General features: G+C 57.9%; 1 protein-coding gene across 1 annotated transcript in view; it reads left to right on the top strand.

The window, feature by feature from the left end:
* Positions 1 to 25,422, top strand: part of LOC139256182 (nuclear pore complex protein Nup155-like) — a 123,442-nt gene continuing 98,020 nt past the window's right edge. The window contains exons 1-4 of the mRNA XM_070874128.1: positions 1 to 142; positions 8,786 to 8,923; positions 9,845 to 9,941; positions 16,471 to 16,541. Coding sequence (XP_070730229.1) covers positions 1 to 142; positions 8,786 to 8,923; positions 9,845 to 9,941; positions 16,471 to 16,541 — 448 coding nt within the window. The remainder of the gene's footprint in view (positions 143 to 8,785; positions 8,924 to 9,844; positions 9,942 to 16,470; positions 16,542 to 25,422) is intronic.

Genomic DNA, 25,422 nt, shown 5'->3' on the forward strand with positions numbered 1-25,422 from the left:
ATGCCGCCCACTCTGTGCCCCACCAGTCCTGCGACGGCGGTGCACGACTCGCTGGAGAACGCCGGGCGGCTGATCGACAAGCACCTGCTGGACGACCGCCTGTACCCAGACCTGTCCGAGCTGCTCAACGTCCCCAACTATAGTAAGGACACAGAAATAGGAGCAGGAGTAGACCATTCGGCCCCTCGAGCCTGCTCCACCATTTAATACCATCATGGCTGATCCGATCATGGACTCAGCTCCACTTCCCCGCCCGCTCCCCATAACCCCTTAACCCCTATCGGTTAAGAAACTGTCTATTTCTGTCTTAAATTTATTCAATGTCCCAGCTTCCACAGCTCTCTGAGGCAGGGAATTCCAGATTTACAACCCTCTGAGAGAAGAAATTCCTCCTCATCTCAGTTTTAAATGGGCGGACCCTTATTCTAAGACCATGCCCCCTAGTTCTAGTCTCCCCCATCAGTGGAAACATCCTCTCTGCATCCACCTTGTCAAGCCCCCTCATAATCTTATACGTTTCAATAAGATCACCTCTCATTCTTCTGAATTCCAATGAGTAGAGGCCCAACCTCCTCAACCTTTCCTCATAAGTCAACCCCCTCATCCCCGGAATCAACCGAGTGAACCTTCTCTGAACTGCCTCCAAAGCAAGTATATCCTTTCGTAAATATGTAAACCAAAAACTGCACGCAGTACTCCAGGTGTGGCCTCACCAATACCCTGTATAACTGGAGCAAGACTTCCCTGCTTTTATACTCCATCCCCTTTGCAATAAAGGCCAAGATCCCATTGGCCTTCCTGATCACTTGCTGTACCTGCACACTATCCTTTTGTGTTTCATGCACAAGTACCCCCAGGTCCCGCTGTACTGCAGCACTTTGCAATCTTTCTCCATTTAAATAATAACTTGCTCTTTGATTTTTTTTTCTGCCAAAGTGCATGACCTCACACTTTCCCACATTATACTCCATCTGCAAGATTTGAGACATGGTTAATTAGTAATCTCATTGGTAATATGATAGAATTTCATATTGAGTTTGAGGCTGATGTGGTTAAGTCTGGACCCAGAGGTATGAGGGGCAAGTTGGCAAAGGTAGATTGGGAAATTAGATTAAACGGTATGACAGTAGATAAGCAGTGGCAAACATTTGAAGGAATAATCCATTGAGAAATAAAAACTTAGCGGGAAAAGCGATCCATCCGTGGTGGGGTTATTGGAGGGAGCAGCGTGCGGTGGCCTGACCCAGAAATCGGCGTGGTCCCGGCCTGCAAGACCATCAGCAGGCTGGGGCCTTTGGAGGGAGCAGCGTGTGTTGCTGCAGGAGGGCGACGATGATTGCAGTGCGGGCAGATACAGCAGGAGCGGCGAGGGAGCGGCGAGAGACTGTACAGGGACGTGATCGGGGCCCAGAAGAGGCGAGGGCCCAGGGGCAGTACGGACCAACCCACACTGCGATATAGAAACATAGAAACAAAGAAAATAGGTGCATGAGTAGGCCATTCGGCCCTTCTAGCCTGCACCGCCATTCAATGAGTTCATGGCTGAACATTCAACTTCAGTACCCCATTCCTGCTTTCTCACCATACCCCTTGATCCCCCTAGTAGTAAGGACTTCATCTAACTCCTTTTTGAATATATTTAGTAAATTGGCCTCAACAACTTTCTGTGGTAGAGAATTCCACAGGTTCACCACTCTCTGGGTGAAGAAGTTCCTCCGCATCTCGGTCCTAAATGGCTTACCCCTTATCCTTAGACTGTGACCTCTGGTTCTGGACTTCCCCAACATTGGGAACATTCTTCCTGCATCTAACCTGTCTAACCCCGTCAGAATTTTAAATGTTTCTATGAGGTCCCCTCTCATTCTTCTGAACTCCAGTGAATACAAGCCCAGTTGATCCAGTCTTTCTTGATAGGTCAGTCCCGCCATCCCAGGAATCATTCTGGTGAACCTTCGCTGCACTCCCTCAATAGCAAGAATGTCCTTCCTCAGGTTAGGAGACCAAAACTGTACACAATACTCCAGGTGTGGCCTCACCAATGCCCTGTACAACTGTAGCAACACCTCCCTGCCCCTGTACTCAAATCCCCTCGCTATGAAGGCCAACATGCCATTTGCTTTCTTAACCGCCTGCTGCACCTGCATGCCAACCTTCAATGACTGATGTACCATGACACCAGGTCTCTTTGCACCTCCCCTTTTCCTAATCTGTCACCATTCAGATAATAGTCTGTCTCTCTGTTTTTACCACCAAAGTGGATAACCTCACATTTATCCACATTATACTTCATCTGCCATGCATTTGCCCACTCACCTAACCTATCCAAGTCGCTCTGCAGCCTCACAGCATCCTCCTCGCAGCTCACACTGCCACCCAACTTAGTGTCATCCGCAAATTTGGAGATACTACATTTAATCCCCTCATCTAAATCATTAATGTACAGCGTAAACAGCTGGGGCCCCAGCACAGAACCTTGCGGTACCCCACTAGTCACTGCCTGCCATTCTGAAAAGTACCCATTTACTCCTACTCTTTGCTTCCTGTCTGACAACCAGTTCTCAATCCACGTCAGCACACTACCCCCAATCCCATGTGCTCTAACTTTGCACATTAATCTCTTGTGTGGGACCTTGTCGAACGCCTTCTGAAAGTCCAAATATACCACATCAACTGGTTCTCCCTTATCCACTCTACTGGAAACATCCTCAAAAAATTCCAGAAGATTTGTCAAGCATGATTTCCCTTTCACAAATCCATGCTGACTTGGACCTATCATGTCACCTCTTTCCAAATGCACTGCTATGACATCCTTAATAATTGATTCCATCATTTTATCCACTACCGATGTCAGGCTGACTGGTCTATAATTCCCTGTTTTCTCTCCCTCCTTTTTTAAAAAGTGGGGTTACATTGGCTACCCTCCACTCCATAGGAACTGATCCAGAGTCAATGGAATGTTGGAAAATGACTGTCAACGCATCCACTATTTCCAAGGCCACCTCCTTAAGTACTCTGGGATGCAGTCCATCAGGCCCTGGGGATTTATCGGCCTTCAATCCCATCAATTTCCCCAACACAATTTCCCTCAGTTCCTCCTTACTAGACCCTCCGACCCCTTTTATATCCGGAAGGTTGTTTGTGTCCTCCTCAGTGAATACCGAACCAAAGTACTTGTTCAATTGGTCCGCCATTTCTTTGTTCCCCGTTATGACTTCCCCTGATTCTGACTGCAGGGGACCTACGTTTGTCTTTACTAACCTTTTTCTCTTTACATATCTATAGAAACTTTTGCAATCCGTCTTAATGTTCCCTGCAAGCTTCTTCTCGTACTCCATTTTCCCTGCCCTAATCAAACCCTTTGTCCTCCTCTGCTGAGTTCTAAATTTCTCCCAGTCCCCGGGTTCGCTGCTATTTCTGGCCAATTTGTATGCCACTTCCTTGGCTTTAATACTATCCCTGATTTCCCTTGATAGCCACGGTTGAGCCACCTTCCCTTTTTTATTTTTATGCCAGACAGGAATGTACAATTGTTGTAGTTCATCCATGCGGTCTCTAAATGTCTGCCATTGCCCATCCACAGTCAACCCCTTAAGTATCATTCGCCAATACATCCCAGCCAATTCACGCCTCATACCTTCAAAGTTAGCCTTTAAGTTCTGGACCATGGTCTCTGAATTAACTGTTTCATTCTCCATCCCAATGCAGAATTCCACCATATTATGGTCACTCTTCCCCAAGGGGCCTCGCACAACGAGATTGCTAATTAATCCTCTCTCATTACATAACACCCAGTCTCAGATGGCCTCCCCCCTAGTTGGTTCCTCGACATATTGGTCTAAAAAACCATCCCTTATGCACTCCAGAAAATCCTCCTCCGCCGTATTGCTTCCAGTTTGGTTAGCCCAATCTATGTGCATATTAAAGTCACCCATTATAACTGCTGCACCTTTATTGCACGCACCCCTAATTTCCTGTTTGATGCCCTCCCCAACATCACTACTACTGTTTGGAGGTCTGTACACAACTCCCACTAACGTTTTTTGCCCTTTGGTGTTCTGCAGCTCTACCCATATAGATTCCACATCATCCAAGCTAATGTCCTTCCTAACTATTGCATTAATCTCCTTTTTAACCAGCAATGCTACCCCACCTCCTTTTCCTTTTATTCTATCCTTCCTGAATGTTGAATACCCCTGGATGTTGAGTTCCCAGCCCTGATCATCCTGGAGCCACGTCTCCGTAATCCCAATCATATCATATTTGTTAACATCTATTTGCACAGTTAATTCATCCACCTTATTGCAGATACTCCTTGCATTAAGACACAAAGCCTTTAGGCTTGTTTTTTTAACACCCTCTGTCCTTTTAGAATTTTGCTATACAATGGGAGCACACTGGGTCTGTGCAGCAGAGCAGGTCTCCAGTGGTCCTGGTTAACCCTTGCCCCTGGACCAAGACCTCGCTCTGTCAAGCCCGTGTGGTGGCTGGTGTGTAACGGTCACCCCACGTTAAAACAATCCACACACAGGCATCTTCCACCCTTCAGGATGTAGTTCGGGATCCGGAATATCAGGTCCTTCATTGAAACACCTGTGAACTCGTCCTTTTTTTGTGTGGCAGCAAGTCATCCTCACTTCGAGGAGGTGCCTATGGTGATAAGGATAGTATTGGATTACAAGAGGCTTTTTTGTTGCAAAGAATAGTAGTAGGCTTGAGGATTGGGAGAGCTTTCGAAACCAGCAAAGGATGACCAAAAAAATTGATGAGGGAGAAACTAGAATAAGACAAGTAAACTAGCAAGAAATAGAACATCTGACTAAGAGTTTCCACAAGTTTGTAAAAAGGCACGAGAGTAGCAAAAGTGAAAGTTGGTCCAATCGAGGCTGAGACGGGTAAATTATACCGTATATGTCTTCACTGGAGAAGACATAAAAAACATACCAAAAATAGTGAATAACCAAGTGGAGAATGTAAAGTAATTAATATTAGCAGAGAAAAAGTACTGGAGAAATTAATGGGGTAAAAAGCCAACAAATCCCCTGGACCTGACGGCCTATATGCGAGGGTTTTAAGAGGTGGCTGCAGAGATTGTGGATGCGTTGGAACCAATATGTCCGTTAAGCTGCGCGGGTGGCTTTTAAATGGACAAACTGCGCGTGCATGGGACGTACACCCAAAACATTAGAGGGGAACATTGATTGGAACATAGGAACAGGAGTCGCCCATTCAGCCCCTCAAGCCTGTCCCGCCATTCAGAGAGATCACGGCTGATCTGCGATCGAACTCCATATACCTGTCTTTGGCCCATATCCCTCAGTACCTTTGGTTAACAGAAAGCTGTCAATCTCAGACTCTAAATTAACAATTGATCCAGCATCAGTTGCCGTTTGCTGAAGAGAGTTCCAAACCCCTCTCACCCCTTGTGTGCAGGTTTTTCCTAATTTCACTTTGAAAGGTCTGCCCCCTCCTCCTAGACTCCCCAACCCACGGGAATGGTGTCTCTCTATCTACCCTGTCTGTTCCCCTTTATGGGCCCAAGTTTCCACACGATAAAAAACGGGCGCCCCTCCGAACCGGTCGCCCGTTTTTCACGCCTAAAACGGCGCCGGAAAGAAAACGCGTGATTCTGGAGCGCCCTGCAGCTCCTTGTCTGTTTGGCGTGGCGCCCAGGGGGGGGGAGCCAACACTCGCGCCGATTTTGTAAGTGGGAGGGGGCGGGTACTATTTAAATTAGTTTTTTTCCTGCTGGCAAAGCTGCGCGTGCGCGTTGGAGCGTTGGCACACGCTCAGTGTGAAGGAAACATTGGCACTCGGCCATTTTTGTAGTTCTTTGTAGCTGTTTAATTTTTGAACATTTTTTAATAAAAGCACATTGCCATCAGCACCTCAGCACTGAGGCTTCTTGCAGCAGTGAGAAGGTGCAGGAAGCCTCAGAAAGTTGAGGCAGTCGTTTCCCGACGACCCCCCCTTTTGCCGACGGGAAATGGCTCCTCAATTTCTGAGGCTTCCTGCAGCCTTCTGTCCTTCCCTCCCTCCCGGCGTCTGGAACGGCTTCCTTTCCCCCCCACCCCCCCCCCCCCCCCCCCCGCGTTCGGGAACGGCTGCCTCGTTTTGTGAGGCTTCCTGCAGCATTCTCCCTGCCTGAAGCACTTTCACACAGGTAGGACGATGGTTTATTTAATCTTTTCTTTGCTTATAAATGTTTATTCAGGTTGGATTTATTTGTATAATATTTGTGGAAGTATAAATAAGGATTTATTATAGAATTTAATGACTTCCCTTTCCCCCCCCCCCCCTCCCCCCACCTCGTTCTGGACGCCTAATTTGTAACCTGCGCCTGATTTTTTAATGTGTAACAAGGTTTTTTCAGTTCTACAAAAATCTTCACTTGCTCCGTTCTAAGTTAGTTTGGAGTACGTTTTCACTGTGGAAACTTTGAAATCAGGTGTTAGTGGCCGGACACGCCCCCTTTTGAAGAAAAAATTCTGTTCCAAAGTGAAACTGTTCTAACTGACTAGAACTGCAGGAAAAAAAATGGAGAATTGCGATTTCTAAGATAGTCCGTTCTCCACCAGTTGCTCCTAAAAATCAGGCGCAAACATGTGGAAACTTGGGCCCATTATCCTGAAAACTTCCATCAGATCATCCCATAACCGTCTAAATTCCAGGGAATACCTCTCATTTGGGTAATCTCTCCTCGTCACTTAGCCTTGGAATCCGGCTATCATTCTGGTAAACTCCCTCTGAGGCCAGTGCATCCTTCCCACGGTGTTTTGATCTTGCAGAATTCCCGAGATTCCAGACCGATCCCTGAGAATCAGAAAGTCACAAATGTATCCCCGCTATTCAAGAACCGTAGGGAGAGAGAAAGTGGGGAACCAGTTAGCCTGACATCAGTCGCTGGGAAACTGCTGCAATCCATTATTAAGGGCATAGTAACAGGGCACATAGAAAATCATAATACGATTGGGCAGAGTCAACGCGGAGTATAAAAGGGCAATCGTGTTTGACAAATCTGAGGATGTCACTGACAGTCAAAATGGGGAACTAGATTGGATTTTCAGAAGGCATTTGATAAGGTGTGACACAAGAGGTTGTTACACAAGGTTAGGGCTCATGGGATTGGGGATAATATATTAGAAAGTAAGATTTCTATAGCGCCTGTCATGACCTCGGGATATCCCCAACGCTAGACAGCCAATGAAGTACTTTTGAACTGTGTGCCACTACAGAGGGAGCTTTACTCTGTATCCTCCCATGTCGGAGTTTGGGGGTCGGAGTGGAGGGTCATTGGTGGTTGGGCTGAAGGGTAGGGGTTTGGGGTTGGGTCGGGAGTTTGGGGTTGGGCTGAAGGGTCGGGAGGTTGAGGGTCGGGGGTTTGGGGTTGAGTCGGGGTTTGGAGTTTAGAGTTTGGGGTTGGGTTGGGAGGTCGGGGGTTTGGAGTTTGGGGTTGGGTTGGGAGGTCGGGAGTTTGGGGTTGGGTTGGGAGGTCGGGGGTTTGGAGTTTGGGGTTGGGTTGGGAGGTCGGGGGTTTGGGGTTGGGTCGGGAGTTTGGGGTTGGGTCGGGGGGTTGGAGTTTGGGGTTGGGTTGGGAGGTCGGGGGTTTGGAGTTTGGGTTGGGAGGTCGGGGGTTTGGAGTTTGGGGTTGGGTTGGGAGGTCGGGGGTTTGGGGTTGGGTCGGGAGTTTGGGGTTGGGTTGGAGGTCGGGGGTTTGGGGTTGGGTCGGGGGGTTGGAGTTTGGAGTTTGGGGTTGGGTCGGGGGGTTGGAGTTTGGGTTGGGTTGGGAGGTCGGGGGGTTGGAGTTTGGGGTTGGGTCGGGGGGTTGGAGTTTGGGGTTGGGTTGGGAGGTCGGGAGTTTGGGGTTGGGTTGGGAGGTCGGGGGTTTGGAGTTTGGGGTTGGGTTGGGAGGTCGGGGGTTTGGGGTTGGGTCGGGAGTTGGGGTTGGGTCGGGGGGTTGGAGTTTGGGGTTGGGTTGGGAGGTCGGGGGTTTGGAGTTTGGGGTTGGGTTGGGAGGTCGGGGGTTTGGGGTTGGGTCGGGAGTTTGGGGTTGGGTTGGGAGGTCGGGGGTTTGGGGTTGGGTTGGAGTTTGGAGTTTGGAGTTGGGTTGGGAGGTCGGGGGTTTGGGGTTGGGTTGGGAGGTCGGGGGTTTGGGGTTGGGTCGGGGGGTTGGAGTTTGGAGTTTGGGGTTGGGTCGGGGGTTGGAGTTTGGGGTTGGGTTGGGAGGTCGGGGGTTTGGGGTTGGGTCGGGGGTTTGGAGTTTGGGGTTGGGTTGGGAGGTCGGGGTTGGGGTTGGGTTGGGAGGTCGGGGTTTGGGGTTGGGTCGGGGGGTTGGAGTTTGGGGTTGGGTTGGGGGGTTGGAGTTTGGGAGTTTGGGGTTGGGTTGGGAGGTCGGGGGTTTGTGGTTGGGTCGGGGGGTTGGAGTTTGGAGTTTGGGGTTGGGTTGGGGGGTTGGAGTTTGAGTTGGGGTTGGGTTGGGAGGTCGGGGTTTGGGGTTGGGTTGGGAGGTCGGGGGTTTGGGGTTGGGTCGGGGGGTTGGAGTTTGGGGTTGGGTTGGGGGGTTGGAGTTTGGAGTTTGGGGTTGGGTTGGGAGGTCCGGGGGTTTGGGGTTGGGTCGGGGGGTTGGAGTTTGGGGTTGGGTTGGGGGGTTGGAGTTTGGGGTTGGGTTGGGGGGTTGGAGTTTGGAGTTTGGGGTTGGGTTGGGAGGTCGGGGGTTTGGGGTTGGGTCGGGGGGTTGGAGTTTGGGCTCAGTGGGTTTACTGATCCTAGTCTTTCTCTACAATTGCAGACAGTCCGTCGCTGTCGGGGATGACCGATATGGATTATCCTCTCCAAGGACCCGGCTTGCTGTCTCTACCCAACCTCCCGGAGATTAGCCCAATCCGCAGAGTCCCGCTCCCTCCGGAGCTGGTCGAGCAATTTGGCCGTATCTTTGGTGATTGCAACGAGCCTCAGCGTGTGAAGGAGCTGGGCCAGGACTGGGTGGGATTCATCCTCCCGGCTTTGCTGTGTCGTGGCAAGTGTGCAAGGGGTGGTCGCTCGCGGGGGGGGGGGGGGGGTGGGGGGGGTGGGATGGGATGGGTCGCTGTGGGGTGGGGGGGAGGGGGAACTGGTCGCTCTCGGGTGGGGGGGGGCGGTGGGGGGATGGGTTGGGTTGCTGAGGGGGGGGGTGATGGGATGGGTCACTGTGAGGTGGGGGGGGGAGGGGGGAACGGGTCGCTCTCGGAGGGGGGGTGGGGGTGGAGAACGGGTCGCTCTCGGGGGGGGGGGGCGGTGGGATGGGATGGGTTGGGTTGCTGAGGGGGGGGGTGGTGGGGGGGAGGGGGGAACGGGTTGCTCTCGGGGGGGGGGGGGGGCGGTGGGGATGGGATGGGTTGGGTTGCTGAGGGGGGGGGTGGTGGGGGGGAGGGGGAACGGGTTGCTCTCGGAGGGGGGGTGGGGGTGGAGAACGGGTCGCTCTCGGGGGGGGTGGGGATGGGATGGGTTGGGTTGCTGAGGGGGGGGGTGGTGGGGGGGGAGGGGGGAACGGGTTGCTCTCGGAGGGGGGGTGGGGGTGGAGAACGGGTCGCTCTCGGGGGGGGGGGGGGCGGTGGGGATGGGATGGGTTGGGTTGCTGAGGGGGGGGTGGGGGGAACGGGTCGCTCTCGGAGGGGGGGTGGGGGTGGAGAACGGGTCGCTCTCGGAGGGGGGGTGGGGGTGGAGAACGGGTCGCTCTCGGAGGGGGGGTGGGGGGGGAGGGGGGAACGGGTCGCTCTCGGAGGGGGGGGGGTGTGCAGCGGGTCACTGGGGTTCGGTTGCTCCACCATCCTGCAGACTCAGTGTATCTTCCTGACCTCGCGTGTGTCAGACATGCAGTGTAATTGTATGATGGGTGTTTTCCCCGAGATCGGCAAGGCCTGGCTCACCATCGACAGTGACATCTTCATGTGGAATTACGAGGACGGGTAAGTCGAGCGCTCGGCGTCGACGGGAGGGGGCGGGGGCCGTGGGGAGGGGCCCGGGGGGCCGTGACGGGAGGGGAGGGGGCAGTGACGGGAGGGGGCCGGGGGGGCGGTGACGGGAGGGGGGCGGTGACGGGAGGGGCCGGTGGGGGGTGACGGGAGGGGCGGGGGGGGTGACGGGAGGGGCCGGGGGGGGGGTGACGGGAGGGGCCGGTGGGGGGTGACGGGAGGGGGCCGGGGGGGGGGGTGACGGGAGGGGGCCGGGGGGCGGTGACGGGAGGGACCGGGGGGGGGTGACGGGAGGGGCCGGGGGGCGGTGACGGGAGGGGCCGGGGGGCGGTGACGGGAGGGGCCGGGGGGTGGTGACGGGAGGGGGGGGTGACGGGAGGGGCCGGGGGCGGTGACGGGAGAGGCCGGGGGGCGGTGACGGGAGGGGACCGGGGGGGGGGGGTGACGGGAGGGGGCCGGGGGCGGTGACGGGAGGGGGCCGGGGGGGGGGGTGACGGGAGGGGGCCGGGGGGGGGGGGTGACGGGAGGGGGCCGGGGGGCGGTGACGGGAGGGGGCCGGGGGGGGGGGTGACGGGAGGGGGGCGGTGACGGGAGGGGGCCGGGGGGGGGGGTGACGGGAGGGGGCCGGGGGGCGGTGACGGGAGGGGCCGGGGGGGCGGTGACGGGAGGGGCCGGGGGGTGGTGACGGGAGGGGGCCGGGGGGGGGGGTGACGGGAGGGGGCCGGGGGGCGGTGACGGGAGGGGCCGGGGGGCGGTGACGGGAGGGGCCGGGGGGGCGGTGACGGGAGGGGGCCGGGGGGTGGTGACGGGAGGGGCCGGGGGCGGTGACGGGAGGGGCCGGGGGCGGTGACGGGAGGGGCCGGGGGCGGTGACGGGAGGGGCCGGGGGGCGGTGACGGGAGGGGCCGGGGGCGGTGACGGGAGGGGCCGAGGGGGGGTGACGGGAGGGGCCGGGGGCGGTGACGGGAGGGGCCGAGGGGGGGTGACGGGAGGGGCCGGGGGAGGGGCCGGTAGGCAGTGACGGGAGGGGCCGGGGGAGGGGCCGGGGGCGGTGACGGGAGGGGGCCGGGGGCGGTGACGGGAGGGGGCCGGGGGGGGGTGACGGGAGGGGGCCGGGGGGTGGTGACGGGAGGGGCCGGTAGGCGGTGACGGGAGGGGCCGGGGGAGGGGCCGGGGGCCGGGGGAGGGGCCGGGGGCGGTGACGGGAGGGGCCGGGGGGTGGTGACGGGAGGGGCCGGGGGGTGGTGACGGGAGGGGCCGGGGGGTGGTGACGGGAGGGGCCGGGGGGCGGTGACGGGAGGGGCCGGGGGGCGGTGACGGGAGGGGCCGAGGGGTGGTGACGGGAGGGGCCGGGGAGTGGTGACGGGAGGGGCCGGTAGGCAGTGACGGGTGGGGCCGAGGGAGGGGCCGGGGGGGCGGTGACGGGAGGGGCCGGTGGGGGGTGACGGGAGGGGCCGGTGGGCGGTGACGGGAGGGGCCGGGGAGTGGTGACGGGAGGGGCCGAGGGGGGGTGACGGGAGGGGCCGGGGGGTGGTGACGGGAGGGGCCGGGGGGCGGTGACGGGAGGGGCCGGGGGTGGTGACGGGAGGGGGGGTAGGCGGTGACGGGAGGGGCCGAGGGGGGGTGACGGGAGGGGCCGAGGGGGGGTGACGGGAGGGGCCGGGGGGTGGTGACGGGAGGGGCCGGTAGGCAGTGACGGGAGGGGCCGAGGGAGGGGCCGGGGGGGCGGTGACGGGAGGGGCCGGTGGGGGGTGACGGGAGGGGCCGGGGGGCGGTGACGGGAGGGGCCGGGGGTGGTGACGGGAGGGGGGGTAGGCGGTGACGGGAGGGGGCGGTGACGGGAGGGGGGGGTAGGCAGTGACGGGAGGGGCCGGGGGCTGGGGGGAGGGGCCGGGGGCGGTGACGGGAGGGGCCGGGGGGGGCCGGGGGCAGTGACGGGAGGGGCCCAGGGGAGGGGGCGGTGACGGGAGGGGCCGGGGGGGGTGACGGGAGGGGCTCAGGGGTTGTCGATGGGGACTAGAGCGAATCCTGACAGTAGCCAGATCAAACAGGAATCGAATAGAGAGCAGGGAGGGATGTCACATTTCGATGAGCCTTGCTTTGACCACACACGGCTCTGCTTGGCTCTGCTTGCCACACATTCACACCACACACGTTCCAGGCAATGACCATCTCCAATAAGCGAGAGTCGAACCAAGGCTCCTTCACATTGAACAGCATTACCATCGCCGAATTCCCCACCATCAACATCCTGGGGGTCACCATTGACCAGAAACTTAACTGGACCAGCCACATAAATACTGTGACTACAAGAGCGGGTCAGAGGCTGGGTATTCTGCGGTGAGTGTCTCATCTCCTGACTCCCCAAAGCCTTCCCACCATCTACAAGGCACAAGTCAGGAGTGCAATGGAACACTCCACTTGCCTGGATGAGTGCAGCTCCAACAACACTCGAAGCTCAACACCATCCAGGACAAAACAGCCGCTTGATCGACACGCTACCCACCACCTTCAACACTCACTCCCTCCACCACCGGCGCACCGTGGCTGCAGTGTGCACCGTCTACACTGCGGCAACTCGCCAAGGCTTCTTCGGCAGCACCTCCCAAACCCGCGACCTCTACCACCTAGAAGGACAAGGGCAGCAGGCCCATGGGAACACCACCACCTCCACGTTCCCCTCCCAGTCACACACCATCCTGACTTGGAAATATATCGGCCGTTCCTTCATCGTCGCTGGGTCACAATCCGGGAACTCCCTCCCTAACAGCACCTTCACCACACGGACTGCAGCGGTTCAAGAAGGCGGCTCACCACCACCTTCTCAAGGGGCAATTAGGGATGGCCAATAAATGCCGGCCTGGCCATGATACAAAAAACCCCACAACTCAGAACATCATCAATCAGTGGAGCTTGTGTGACTATCAGGGGAGGTTGTGTGACTATCAGGGGAGGTTGTGTGACTATCAGGGGAGGTTGTGTGACTATCAGGGGAGGTTGTGTGACTATCAGGGGAGGTTGTGTGACTATCAGGGGAGGTTGTGTGACTATCAGGGGAGGTTGTGTGACTATCAGGGGAGGTTGTGTGACTATCAGGGGAGGTTGTGTGACTATCAGGGGAGGTTGAACAGGCTCAGCCCTGGGGAAAGGAGTGAGGGGTGACCAGATGGGGGGCTGTAAAATGATGAGGTTCGACAGGGTGGATGTGGAGAAACCGATTCCATTATAACTGATTGCAGAGCAAAGAGGCTTCAAGATAAGATGGTCACTAACAGATCAAAGAATTCTTTACCCAGAGTAGTGAGAATGTGGACATCGTTACCACAGTGAGGCTTTGAATCAGAGAGCATGGTGCAGTGCACGGGAGGCTGCATAGCTGAGGGAGAAAGGGCAAGAGGGAGAGGGTGGGGAATAGAGAGCGAGGGAGAGGGTGGGGAATAGAGAGCGAGGGAGAGGGTGGGGAATAGAGAGCGAGGGAGAGGGTGGGGAATAGAGAGCGAGGGAGAGGGTGGGGAATAGAGAGCGAGGGAGAGGGTGGGGAATAGAGAGCGAGGGAGAGGGTGGGGAATAGAGAGCGAGGGAGAGGGTGGGGAATAGAGAGCGAGGGAGAGGGTGGGGAATAGAGAGCGAGGGAGAGGGTGGGGAATAGAGAGCGAGGGAGAGGGTGGGGAATAGAGAGCGAGGGAGAGGGTGGGGAATAGAGAGCGAGGGAGAGGGTGGGGAATAGAGAGCGAGGGAGAGGGTGGGGAATAGAGAGCGAGGGAGAGGGTGGGGAATAGAGAGCGAGGGAGAGGGTGGGTAATAGAGAGCGAGGGAGAGGGTGGGGAATAGAGAGCGAGGGAGAGGGTGGGGAATAGAGAGCGAGGGAGAGGGTGGGGAATAGAGAGCGAGGGAGAGGGTGGGGAATAGAGAGCGAGGGAGAGGGTGGGGAATAGAGAGCGAGGGAGAGGGTGGGGAATAGAGAGCGAGGGAGAGGGTGGGGAATAGAGAGCGAGGGAGAGGGTGGGGAATAGAGAGCGAGGGAGAGGGTGGGGAATAGAGAGCGAGGGAGAGGGTGGGGAATAGAGAGCGAGGGAGAGGGTGGGGAATAGAGAGCGAGGGAGAGGGTGGGGAATAGAGAGCGAGGGAGAGGGTGGGGAATAGAGAGCGAGGGAGAGGGTGGGGAATAGAGAGCGAGGGAGAGGGTGGGGAATAGAGAGCGAGGGAGAGGGTGGGGAATAGAGAGCGAGGGAGAGGGTGGGGAATAGAGAGCGAGGGAGAGGGTGGGGAATAGAGAGCGAGGGAGAGGGTGGGGAATAGAGAGCGAGGGAGAGGGTGGGGAATAGAGAGCGAGGGAGAGGGTGGGGAATAGAGAGCGAGGGAGAGGGTGGGGAATAGAGAGCGAGGGAGAGGGTGGGGAATAGAGAGCGAGGGAGAGGGTGGGGAATAGAGAGCGAGGGAGAGGGTGGGGAATAGAGAGCGAGGGAGAGGGTGGGGAATAGAGAGCGAGGGAGAGGGTGGGGAATAGAGAGCGAGGGAGAGGGTGGGGAATAGAGAGCGAGGGAGAGGGTGGGGAATAGAGAGCGAGGGAGAGGGTGGGGAATAGAGAGCGAGGGAGAGGGTGGGGAATAGAGAGCGAGGGAGAGGGTGGGGAATAGAGAGCGAGGGAGAGGGTGGGGAATAGAGAGCGAGGGAGAGGGTGGGGAATAGAGAGCGAGGGAGAGGGTGGGGAATAGAGAGCGAGGGAGAGGGTGGGGAATAGAGAGCGAGGGAGAGGGTGGGGAATAGAGAGCGAGGGAGAGGGTGGGGAATAGAGAGCGAGGGAGAGGGTGGGGAATAGAGAGCGAGGGAGAGGGTGGGGAATAGAGAGCGAGGGAGAGGGTGGGGAATAGAGAGCGAGGGAGAGGGTGGGGAATAGAGAGCGAGGGAGAGGGTGGGGAATAGAGAGCGAGGGAGAGGGTGGGGAATAGAGAGCGAGGGAGAGGGTGGGGAATAGAGAGCGAGGGAGAGGGTGGGGAATAGAGAGCGAGGGAGAGGGTGGGGAATAGAGAGCGAGAGATGGAGAGGGTGGGGAATAGAGAGCGAGAGATGGAGAGGGTGGGGAATAGAGAGCGAGAGATGGAGAGGGTGGGGAATAGAGAGAAAGAGATGGAGAGGGTGAGGAATAGAGAGAGAGAGATGGAGAGGGTGGGAAATAGAGAGAGAGATGGAGAGGGTGGGGAATAGAGAGAGAGAGATGGAGAGGGTGGGAAATAGAGAGAGAGAGAGATGGAGAATAGAGAGAGAGAGAGATGGAGAATAGAGAGAGATGGAGAGGGTGAGGAATAGAGAGAGAGATGGAGAGGGTGGGGAATAGAGAGAGATGGAGAGGGTGGGGAACTGAGAGAGCGAGATGGAGAGGGTGGGGAACAGAGATGGAGAGGGAGATGGAGGGAAGAGAGATGGAGAGGTTTGGAAGAGATGGAGAGGGTGGGGGGGGGGGGTGAAGGGAGAGGGTGGGATTAGAGAGAAAGGGAGCAAGTGGAGGGAGAGGGTGGGAACGGAGAGACTGGGAACATCGTAACATGGAAAGTAGGTGCAGGAATAGGCCATTTGGCCCTTCGAGCCTGCACCACCATTCAATAAGATCATGGCTGATCATTCCCTCAGTACCCCTTTCCTGCTTTCTCTCCATACCCCTTGATCCCTTTAGCCGTAAGGGCCATATCTAACTCCCTCTTGAATATATCCAATGAACTGGCATCAACAACTCTCTGCGGCAGGGAATTCCACAGGTTAACAACTCTCTGAGTGAAGAAGATTCTCCTCATCTCGGTCCTAAATGGCCTAGCCCTTATCCTTAGACTGTGTCCCCTGGTTCTGGACTTCCCCAACATCGGGAACATTCTTCCTGCATCTAACGTGTCCAGTCCCGTCAGAATCTTATATGTTTCTATGAGATCTCCTCTCATCCTTCTAAACTCCAATGTATAAAGGCCCAGTCGATCCAGTCTCTCCTCATATGTCAGTCCAGCCATCCCTGGAATCAGTCTGGTGAACCTTCGCTGCACTCCCTCAATAGCAAGAATGTCCTTCCTCAGATTAGGAGACCAAAACTGAACACAATATTCCAGGTGAGGCCTCACCAAGGCCCTGTATAACTGCAGTAAGACCTCCCTGCTCCTATACTCAAATCCCCTCGCTATGAAGGCCAACATGCCATTTGCCTTCTTCACCGCCTGCTGCACCTGCATGCCAACTTTCAATGACTGATGCACCATGACACCCAGGTCTCGTTGCACCTCCCCTTTTCCTAATCTGTCCCCTTTCAGATAATATTCTGCCTTCGCGTTTTTGCCTCCAAAGTGGATAACCTCACATTTATCCACATTATACTGCATCTGCCATGGAGAATGGGCGAGGCTGGGAACGGAGAAAGGGCGATGGTGGGAAGAGGGAACTTGAGAGGGAGGAGGATTGTGTGCGGTATAAACAGCAGCACAGACAGTTGGGCTGAATGGCCAGACGCTATGTTCTCTGTGGCTCACTCACTGCTTCATTTGCAGGGGTGATTTGGCTTATTTTGATGGGCTGAGCGAAACGATTCTGGCAGTGGGACTGGTCACACCTCGAGCAGGTAAGTGCCTTAGGTCAGAGTTCATTCTGTGCATCCGCCTCCACAACAGGCAATGGTCCTGTCTGTTTTACACCGTCCCTATATCTGGGCAAGGCACTGACCGATCGATGTACGGGACACCGCTCGGGGCACACTGACCGATCGATGTACGGGACACACTGACCGATCGATGTACGGGACACCGCTCGGGGCACACTGACCGATCGATGTACGGGACACCGCTCGGGGCACACTGACCGATCGATGTACGGGACACCGCTCGGGGCACACTGACCGATCGATGTACGGGACACCGCTCGGAACACACTGACCGATCGATGTACGGGACACCGCTCGGGGCACACTGACCGATCGATGTACGGGACACACTGACCGATCGATGTACGGGACACCGCTCGGGGCACACTGACCGATCGATGTACGGGACACACTGACCGATCGATGTACGGGACACCGCTCGGGGCACACTGACCGATCGATGTACGGGACACCGCTCGGGGCACACTGACCGATCGATGTACGGGACACCGCTCGGGGCACACTGACCGATCGATGTACGGGACACACTGACCGATCGATGTACGGGACACCGCTCGGAACACACTGACCGATCGATGTACGGGACACACTGACCGATCGATGTACGGGACACCGCTCGGGACACACTGACCGATCGATGTACGGGACACCGCTCGGGGCACACTGACCGATCGATGCACGGGACACACTGACCGATCGATGTACGGGACACCGCTCGGGGCACACTGACCGATCGATGCACGGGACACACTGACCGATCGATGTACGGGACACCGCTCGGGGCACACTGACCGATCGATGCACGGGACACACTGACCGATCGATGTACGGGACACCGCTCGGGACACACTGACCGATCGATGTACGGGACACCGCTCGGGACACACTGACCGATCGATGTACGGGACACCGCTCGGGGCACACTGACCGATCGATGTACGGGACACCGCTCGGGGCACACTGACCGATCGATGTACGGGACACACTGACCGATCGATGTACGGGACACCGCTCGGGACACACTGACCGATCGATGTACGGGACACCGCTCGGGGCACACTGACCGATCGATGTACGGGACACCGCTCGGGACACACTGACCGATCGACGTACCGGACACCGCTCGGGGCACACTGACCGATCGATGTACGGGACACTGACCGATCGATGTACGGGACACCGCTCGGGGCACACTGACCGATCGATGTACGGGACACACTGACCGATCGATGTACGGGACACCGCTCGGGACACACTGACCGCTCGATGTACGGGACACCGCTCGGGACACACTGATCGATCGATGTTCGGGACACACTGACCGATCGATGTACCGGACACCGATCGGGGCACACTGACCGATCGATGTACGGGACACCGCTCGGGACACACTGACCGATCGATGTACTGGACACACTGACCGATCGATGTACAGGACACGGCTCGGGACACACTGACCGATCGATGTACCGGACACCGCTCGGGGCACACTGACCGATCGATGTACGGGACACAATCGGTACACACTGACCGATCGATGTACGGGACACCGCTCGGGGCACACTGACCGATCGATGTACGGGACACCGCTCGGGACACACTGACCGATCGATGTACTGGACACACTGACCGATCGATGTACGGGACACGGCTCGGGACACACTGACCGATCGATGTACCGGACACCGCTCGGGGCACACTGACCGATCGATGTACGGGACACAATCGGTACACACTGACCGATCGATGTACGGGACACAATCGGTACACACTGACCGATCGAAGTACGGGACACCGCTCGGGGCACACTGACCGATCGATGTACGGGACACAATCGGGACACACTGACCGATCGATGTACGGGACTCCGCTCGGGGCACACTGACCGATCGATGTACGGGACACAATCGGGACACACTGACCGATCGATGTATGGGACACCGCTCGGGACACACTGATCGATTGATGTACCGGACACGGCTCGGGACACACTGATCGATGTATGGGACGCGGCTCGGAACACACTGACCGATCGACGTACGGGACACGGCTCGGGACACACTGACCGATCGACGGACCGGACACCGCTCGGGACACACTGACCGATCGAAGTACCGGACACCGCTCGGGACACACTGACCGATCGATGTACCGGACACCGCTCGGGACACACTGACCAATCGATGTACGGGACACCGCTCGGGACACACTGACCGATCGATGTACCGGACACTGCTCTGGACACACTGACCGATCGACGTACAGGACACTGCTTGGGACACACTGACCGATCGATGTACCGGACACGGCTCGGGACATACTGATCGATCGATGTACCGGACACGGCTCGGGACACACTGACCGATCGATGTACCGGACACGGCTCGGGACATACTGATCGATCGATGTACCGGACACGGCTCGGGACATACTGATCGATCGATGTACCGGACACGGCTCGGGACACACCGATCGATGTACCGGCCACGGCTCGGGACACACTGACCGATCGACGTATGGGACACGGTTCGGGACACACTGACCGATCGATGTACGGGACACACTGACCGATCGATGTACGGGACACCGCTCGGGACACACTGACCGATCGATGTACGGGACACACTGACCGATCGATGTACGGGACACCGCTCGGGACACACTGACTGATCGATGTACGGGACACCGATCGGGGCACACTGACCGATCGATGTACCGGACACCGCTCGGGACACACTGACCGATCGATGTACTGGACACACTGACCGATCGATGTACGGGACACGGCTCGGGACACACTGACCGATCGATGTACCGGACACCGCTCGGGGCACACTGACCGATCGATGTACCGGACACCGATCGGGGCACACTGACCGATCGATGTACCGGACACCGCTCGGGACACACTGACCGATCGATGTACTGGGCACACTGACCGATCGATGTACGGGACACGGCTCGGGACACACTGACCGATCGATGTACCGGACACCGCTCGGGGCACACTGACCGATCGATGTACGGGACACAATCGGTACACACTGACCGATCGATGTACGGGACACAATCGGTACACACTGACCGATCGATGTACGGGACACAATCGGTACACACTGACCGATCGATGTACGGGACACAATCGGTACACACTGACCGATCGATGTACGGGACACAATCGGTACACACTGACCGATCGATGTACGGGACACCGCTCGGTGAACACTGACCGATCGATGTACGGGACACCGCTCGGGGCACACTGACCGATCGATGTACGGGACACCGCTCGGGACACACTGACCGATCGACGTACCGGACACCGCTCGGGGCACACTGACCGATCGATGTGCGGGACACTAACCGATCGATGTACGGGACACCGCTCGGGGCACACTGACCGATCGATGTACGGGACACACTGACCGATCGATGTACGGGACACCGCTCGGGACACACTGACCGATCGATGTACGGGACACCGCTCGGGACACACTGATCGATCGATGTTCGGGACACACTGACCGATCGATGTACCGGACACCGATCGGGGCACACTGACCGATCGATGTACGGGACACCGCTCGGGACACACTGACCGATCGATGTACAGGACACGGCTCGGGACACACTGACCGATCGATGTACCGGACACCGCTCGGGGCACACTGACCGATCGATGTACGGGACACAATCGGTACACACTGACCGATCGATGTACGGGACACCGCTCGGGGCACACTGACCGATCGATGTACGGGACACCGCTCGGGGCACACTGACCGATCGATGTACGGGACACCGCTCGGGACACACTGACCGATCGATGTACTGGACACACTGACCGATCGATGTACGGGACACGGCTCGGGACACACTGACCGATCGATGTACCGGACACCGCTCGGGGCACACTGACCGATCGAAGTACGGGACACCGCTCGGGGCACACTGACCGATCGATGTACGGGACACAATCGGGACACACTGACCGATCGATGTACGGGACTCCGCTCGGGGCACACTGACCGATCGATGTACGGGACACAATCGGTACACACTGACCGATCGATGTACGGGACACCGCTCGGGACACACTGATCGATTGATGTACCGGACACGGCTCGGGACACACTGATCGATGTATGGGACGCGGCTCGGAACACACTGACCGATCGACGTACGGGACACGGCTCGGGACACACTGACCGATCGACGGACCGGACACCGCTCGGGACACACTGACCGATCGAAGTACCGGACACCGCTCGGGACACACTGACCGATCGATGTACCGGACACCGCTCGGGACACACTGACCAATCGATGTACGGGACACCGCTCGGGACACACTGACCGATCGATGTACGGGACACACTGACCGATCGATGTACGGGACACCGCTCGGGACACACTGACTGATCGATGTACGGGACACCGATCGGGGCACACTGACCGATCGATGTACCGGACACCGCTCGGGACACACTGACCGATCGATGTACTGGACACACTGACCGATCGATGTACGGGACACGGCTCGGGACACACTGACCGATCGATGTACCGGACACCGCTCGGGGCACACTGACCGATCGATGTACGGGACACGGCTCGGGACACACTGACCGATCGATGTACCGGACACCGCTCGGGGCACACTGACCGATCGATGTACCGGACACCGATCGGGGCACACTGACCGATCGATGTACCGGACACCGCTCGGGACACACTGACCGATCGATGTACTGGACACACTGACCGATCGATGTACGGGACACGGCTCGGGACACACTGACCGATCGATGTACCGGACACCGCTCGGGGCACACTGACCGATCGATGTACGGGACACAATCGGTACACACTGACCGATCGATGTACGGGACACAATCGGTACACACTGACCGATCGATGTACGGGACACCGCTCGGTGAACACTGACCGATCGATGTACGGGACACCGCTCGGGGCACACTGACCGATCGACGTACCGGACACCGCTCGGGGCACACTGACCGATCGATGTGCGGGACACTGACCGATCGATGTACGGGACACCGCTCGGGGCACACTGACCGATCGATGTACGGGACACACTGACCGATCGATGTACGGGACACCGCTCGGGACACACTGACCGATCGATGTACGGGACACCGCTCGGGACACACTGATCGATCGATGTTCGGGACACACTGACCGATCGATGTACCGGACACCGATCGGGGCACACTGACCAATCGATGTACGGGACACCGCTCGGGACACACTGACCGATCGATGTACGGGACACCGCTCGGGACACACTGACCGATCGATGTACGGGACACAATCAGTACACACTGACCGATCGATGTACGGGACACCGCTCGGGGCACACTGACCGATCGATGTACGGGACACCGCTCGGGACACACTGACCGATCGATGTACTGGACACACTGACCGATCGATGTACGGGACACGGCTCGGGACACACTGACCGATCGATGTACCGGACACCGCTCGGGGCACACTGACCGATCGATGTACGGGACACAATCGGTACACACTGACCGATCGATGTACGGGACACAATCGGTACACACTGACCGATCGAAGTACGGGACACCGCTCGGGGCACACTGACCGATCGATGTACGGGACACAATCGGTACACACTGACCGATCGATGTACGGGACACGGCTCGGGACACACTGATCGATTGATGTACGGGACACAATCGGTACACACTGACCGATCGATGTACGGGACACCGCTCGGGACACACTGATCGATTGATGTACCGGACACGGCTCGGGACACACTGATCGATGTATGGGACGCGGCTCGGAACACACTGACCGATCGACGTACGGGACACGGCTCGGGACACACTGACCGATCGACGGACCGGACACCGCTCGGGACACACTGACCGATCGAAGTACCGGACACCGCTCGGGACACACTGACCGATCGATGTACCGGACACCACTCGGGACACACTGACCAATCGATGTACGGGACACCGCTCGGGACACACTGACCGATCGATGTACCGGACACTGCTCTGGACACACTGACCGATCGACGTACAGGACACTGCTTGGGGCACACTGACCGATCGACGTACCGGACACCACTCGAGACACACTGACCGATCGACGTACAGGACACTGCTTGGGACACACTGACCGATCGATGTACCGGACACTGCTCTGGACACACTGACCGATCGACGTACAGGACACTGCTTGGGACACACTGACCGATCGATGTACCGGACACGGCTCGGGACATACTGATCGATCGATGTACCGGACACGGCTCGGGACACACCGATCGATGTACCGGCCACGGCTCGGGACACATTGACCGATCGATGTACAGGACACCGCTCGGGACACACTGACCGATCGACGTATGGGACACGGTTCGGGACACACTGACCGATCGATGTACGGGACACACTGACCGATCGATGTACGGGACACCGCTCGGGACACACTGACCGATCGATGTACGGGACACCGCTCGGGACACACTGACCGATCGATGTACGGGACACACTGACCGATCGATGTACGGGACACCGCTCGGGACACACTGACTGATCGATGTACGGGACACCGATCGGGGCACACTGACCGATCGATGTACCGGACACCGCTCGGGACACACTGACCGATCGATGTACTGGACACACTGACCGATCGATGTACGGGACACGGCTCGGGACACACTGACCGATCGATGTACCGGACACCGCTCGGGGCACACTGACCGATCGATGTACCGGACACCGCTCGGGACACACTGACCGATCGATGTACTGGACACACTGACCGATCGATGTACGGGACACGGCTCGGGACACACTGACCGATCGATGTACCGGACACCGCTCGGGGCACACTGACCGATCGATGTACGGGACACAATCGGTACACACTGACCGATCGATGTACGGGACACAATCGGTACACACTGACCGATCGATGTACGGGACACGGCTCGGGACACACTGACCGATCGATGTACCGGACACCGCTCGGGGCACACTGACCGATCGATGTACGGGACACAATCGGTACACACTGACCGATCGATGTACGGGACACAATCGGTACACACTGACCGATCGATGTACCGGACACCGCTCGGTGAACACTAACCGATCGATGTACGGGACACCGCTCGGGGCACACTGACCGATCGATGTACGGGACACCGCTCGGGACACACTGACCGATCGACGTACCGGACACCGCTCGGGGCACACTGACCGATCGATGTGCGGGACACACTGAGCGATCGATGTACGGGACACCTCTCGGGGCACACTGACCGATCGATGTACGGGACAGCGCTCGGGACACACTGACCGATCGATGTACGGGACACCCTCGGGACACACTGATCGATCGATGTTCGGGACACACTGACCGATCGGGGCACACTGACCGATCGATGTACGGGACACGGCTCGGGACACACTGGACCGATCGATGTACTGGACACACTGACCGATTGATGTACGGGACACGGCTCGGGACACACTGACCGATCGATGTACGGGACACCCTCGGGACACACTGATCGATCGATGTTCGGGACACACTGACCGATCGATGTACCGGACACCGATCGGGGCACACTGACCGATCGATGTACGGGACACCGCTCGGGACACACTGGCCGATCGATGTACTGGACGCACTGACCGATCGATGTACGGGACACGGCTCGGGACACACTGACCGATCGATGTACGGGACACGGCTCGGGACACACTGACCGATCGATGTACGGGACACGGCTCGGGACACACTGACCGATCGATGTACTGGACACAATCGGTACACACTGACCGATCGATGTACGGGACACAATCGTACACACTGACCGATCGATGTACGGGACACCGCTCGGGGCACAGTGACCGATCGATGTACGGGACACAATCGGGACACACTGACCGATCGATGTACGGGACACAATCGGTACACACTGACCGATCGACGTACGGGACACGGCTCGGGACACACTGACCGATCGATGTACTGGACACAATCGGTACACACTGACCGATCGATGTACGGGACACAATCGTACACACTGACCGATCGATGTACGGGACACCGCTCGGGGCACAGTGACCGATCGATGTACGGGACACCGCTCGGGGCACACTGACCGATCGATGTACGGGACACAATCGGGACACACTGACCGATCGATGTATGGGACACCGCTCGGGACACACTGATCGATTGATGTACCGGACACGGCTCGGGACACACTGATCGATGTATGGGATGCGGCTCGGGACACACTGACCGATCGACGTACGGGACACGGCTCGGGACACACTGACCGATCGACGGACCGAACACCGCTCGGGACACACTGACCGATCGAAGTACCGGACACCGCTCGGGACACACTGACCGATCGATGTACCGTACACCGCTCGGGACACACTGACCGATCGATGTACGGGACACCGCTCGTGACACACTGACCGATCGATGTACCGGACACTGCTCGGGACACACTGACCAATCGACGTACAGGACACTGCTCGGGACACACTGACCGATCGACGTACCGGACACCACTCGGGACACACTGACCGATCGAAGTACCGGACATCGCTCGGGACACACTGACCGTTCGATGTGCCGGACATCGCTCGGGACACACTGACCAATCGACGTATGGGACACGGTTCGGGACACACTGACCGATCGATGTACCGGACACCGCTCGGGACACTGACCGATCGAAGTACCGGACACCGCTCGGGACACACTGACCGATCGAAGTACCGGAGACCGCTCGGGACACACT

The sequence above is a fragment of the Pristiophorus japonicus genome, unplaced genomic scaffold (genome assembly GCF_044704955.1).
Source record: "Pristiophorus japonicus isolate sPriJap1 unplaced genomic scaffold, sPriJap1.hap1 HAP1_SCAFFOLD_688, whole genome shotgun sequence".
In the NCBI taxonomy this organism is placed as follows: Eukaryota; Metazoa; Chordata; class Chondrichthyes; family Pristiophoridae; genus Pristiophorus; species Pristiophorus japonicus.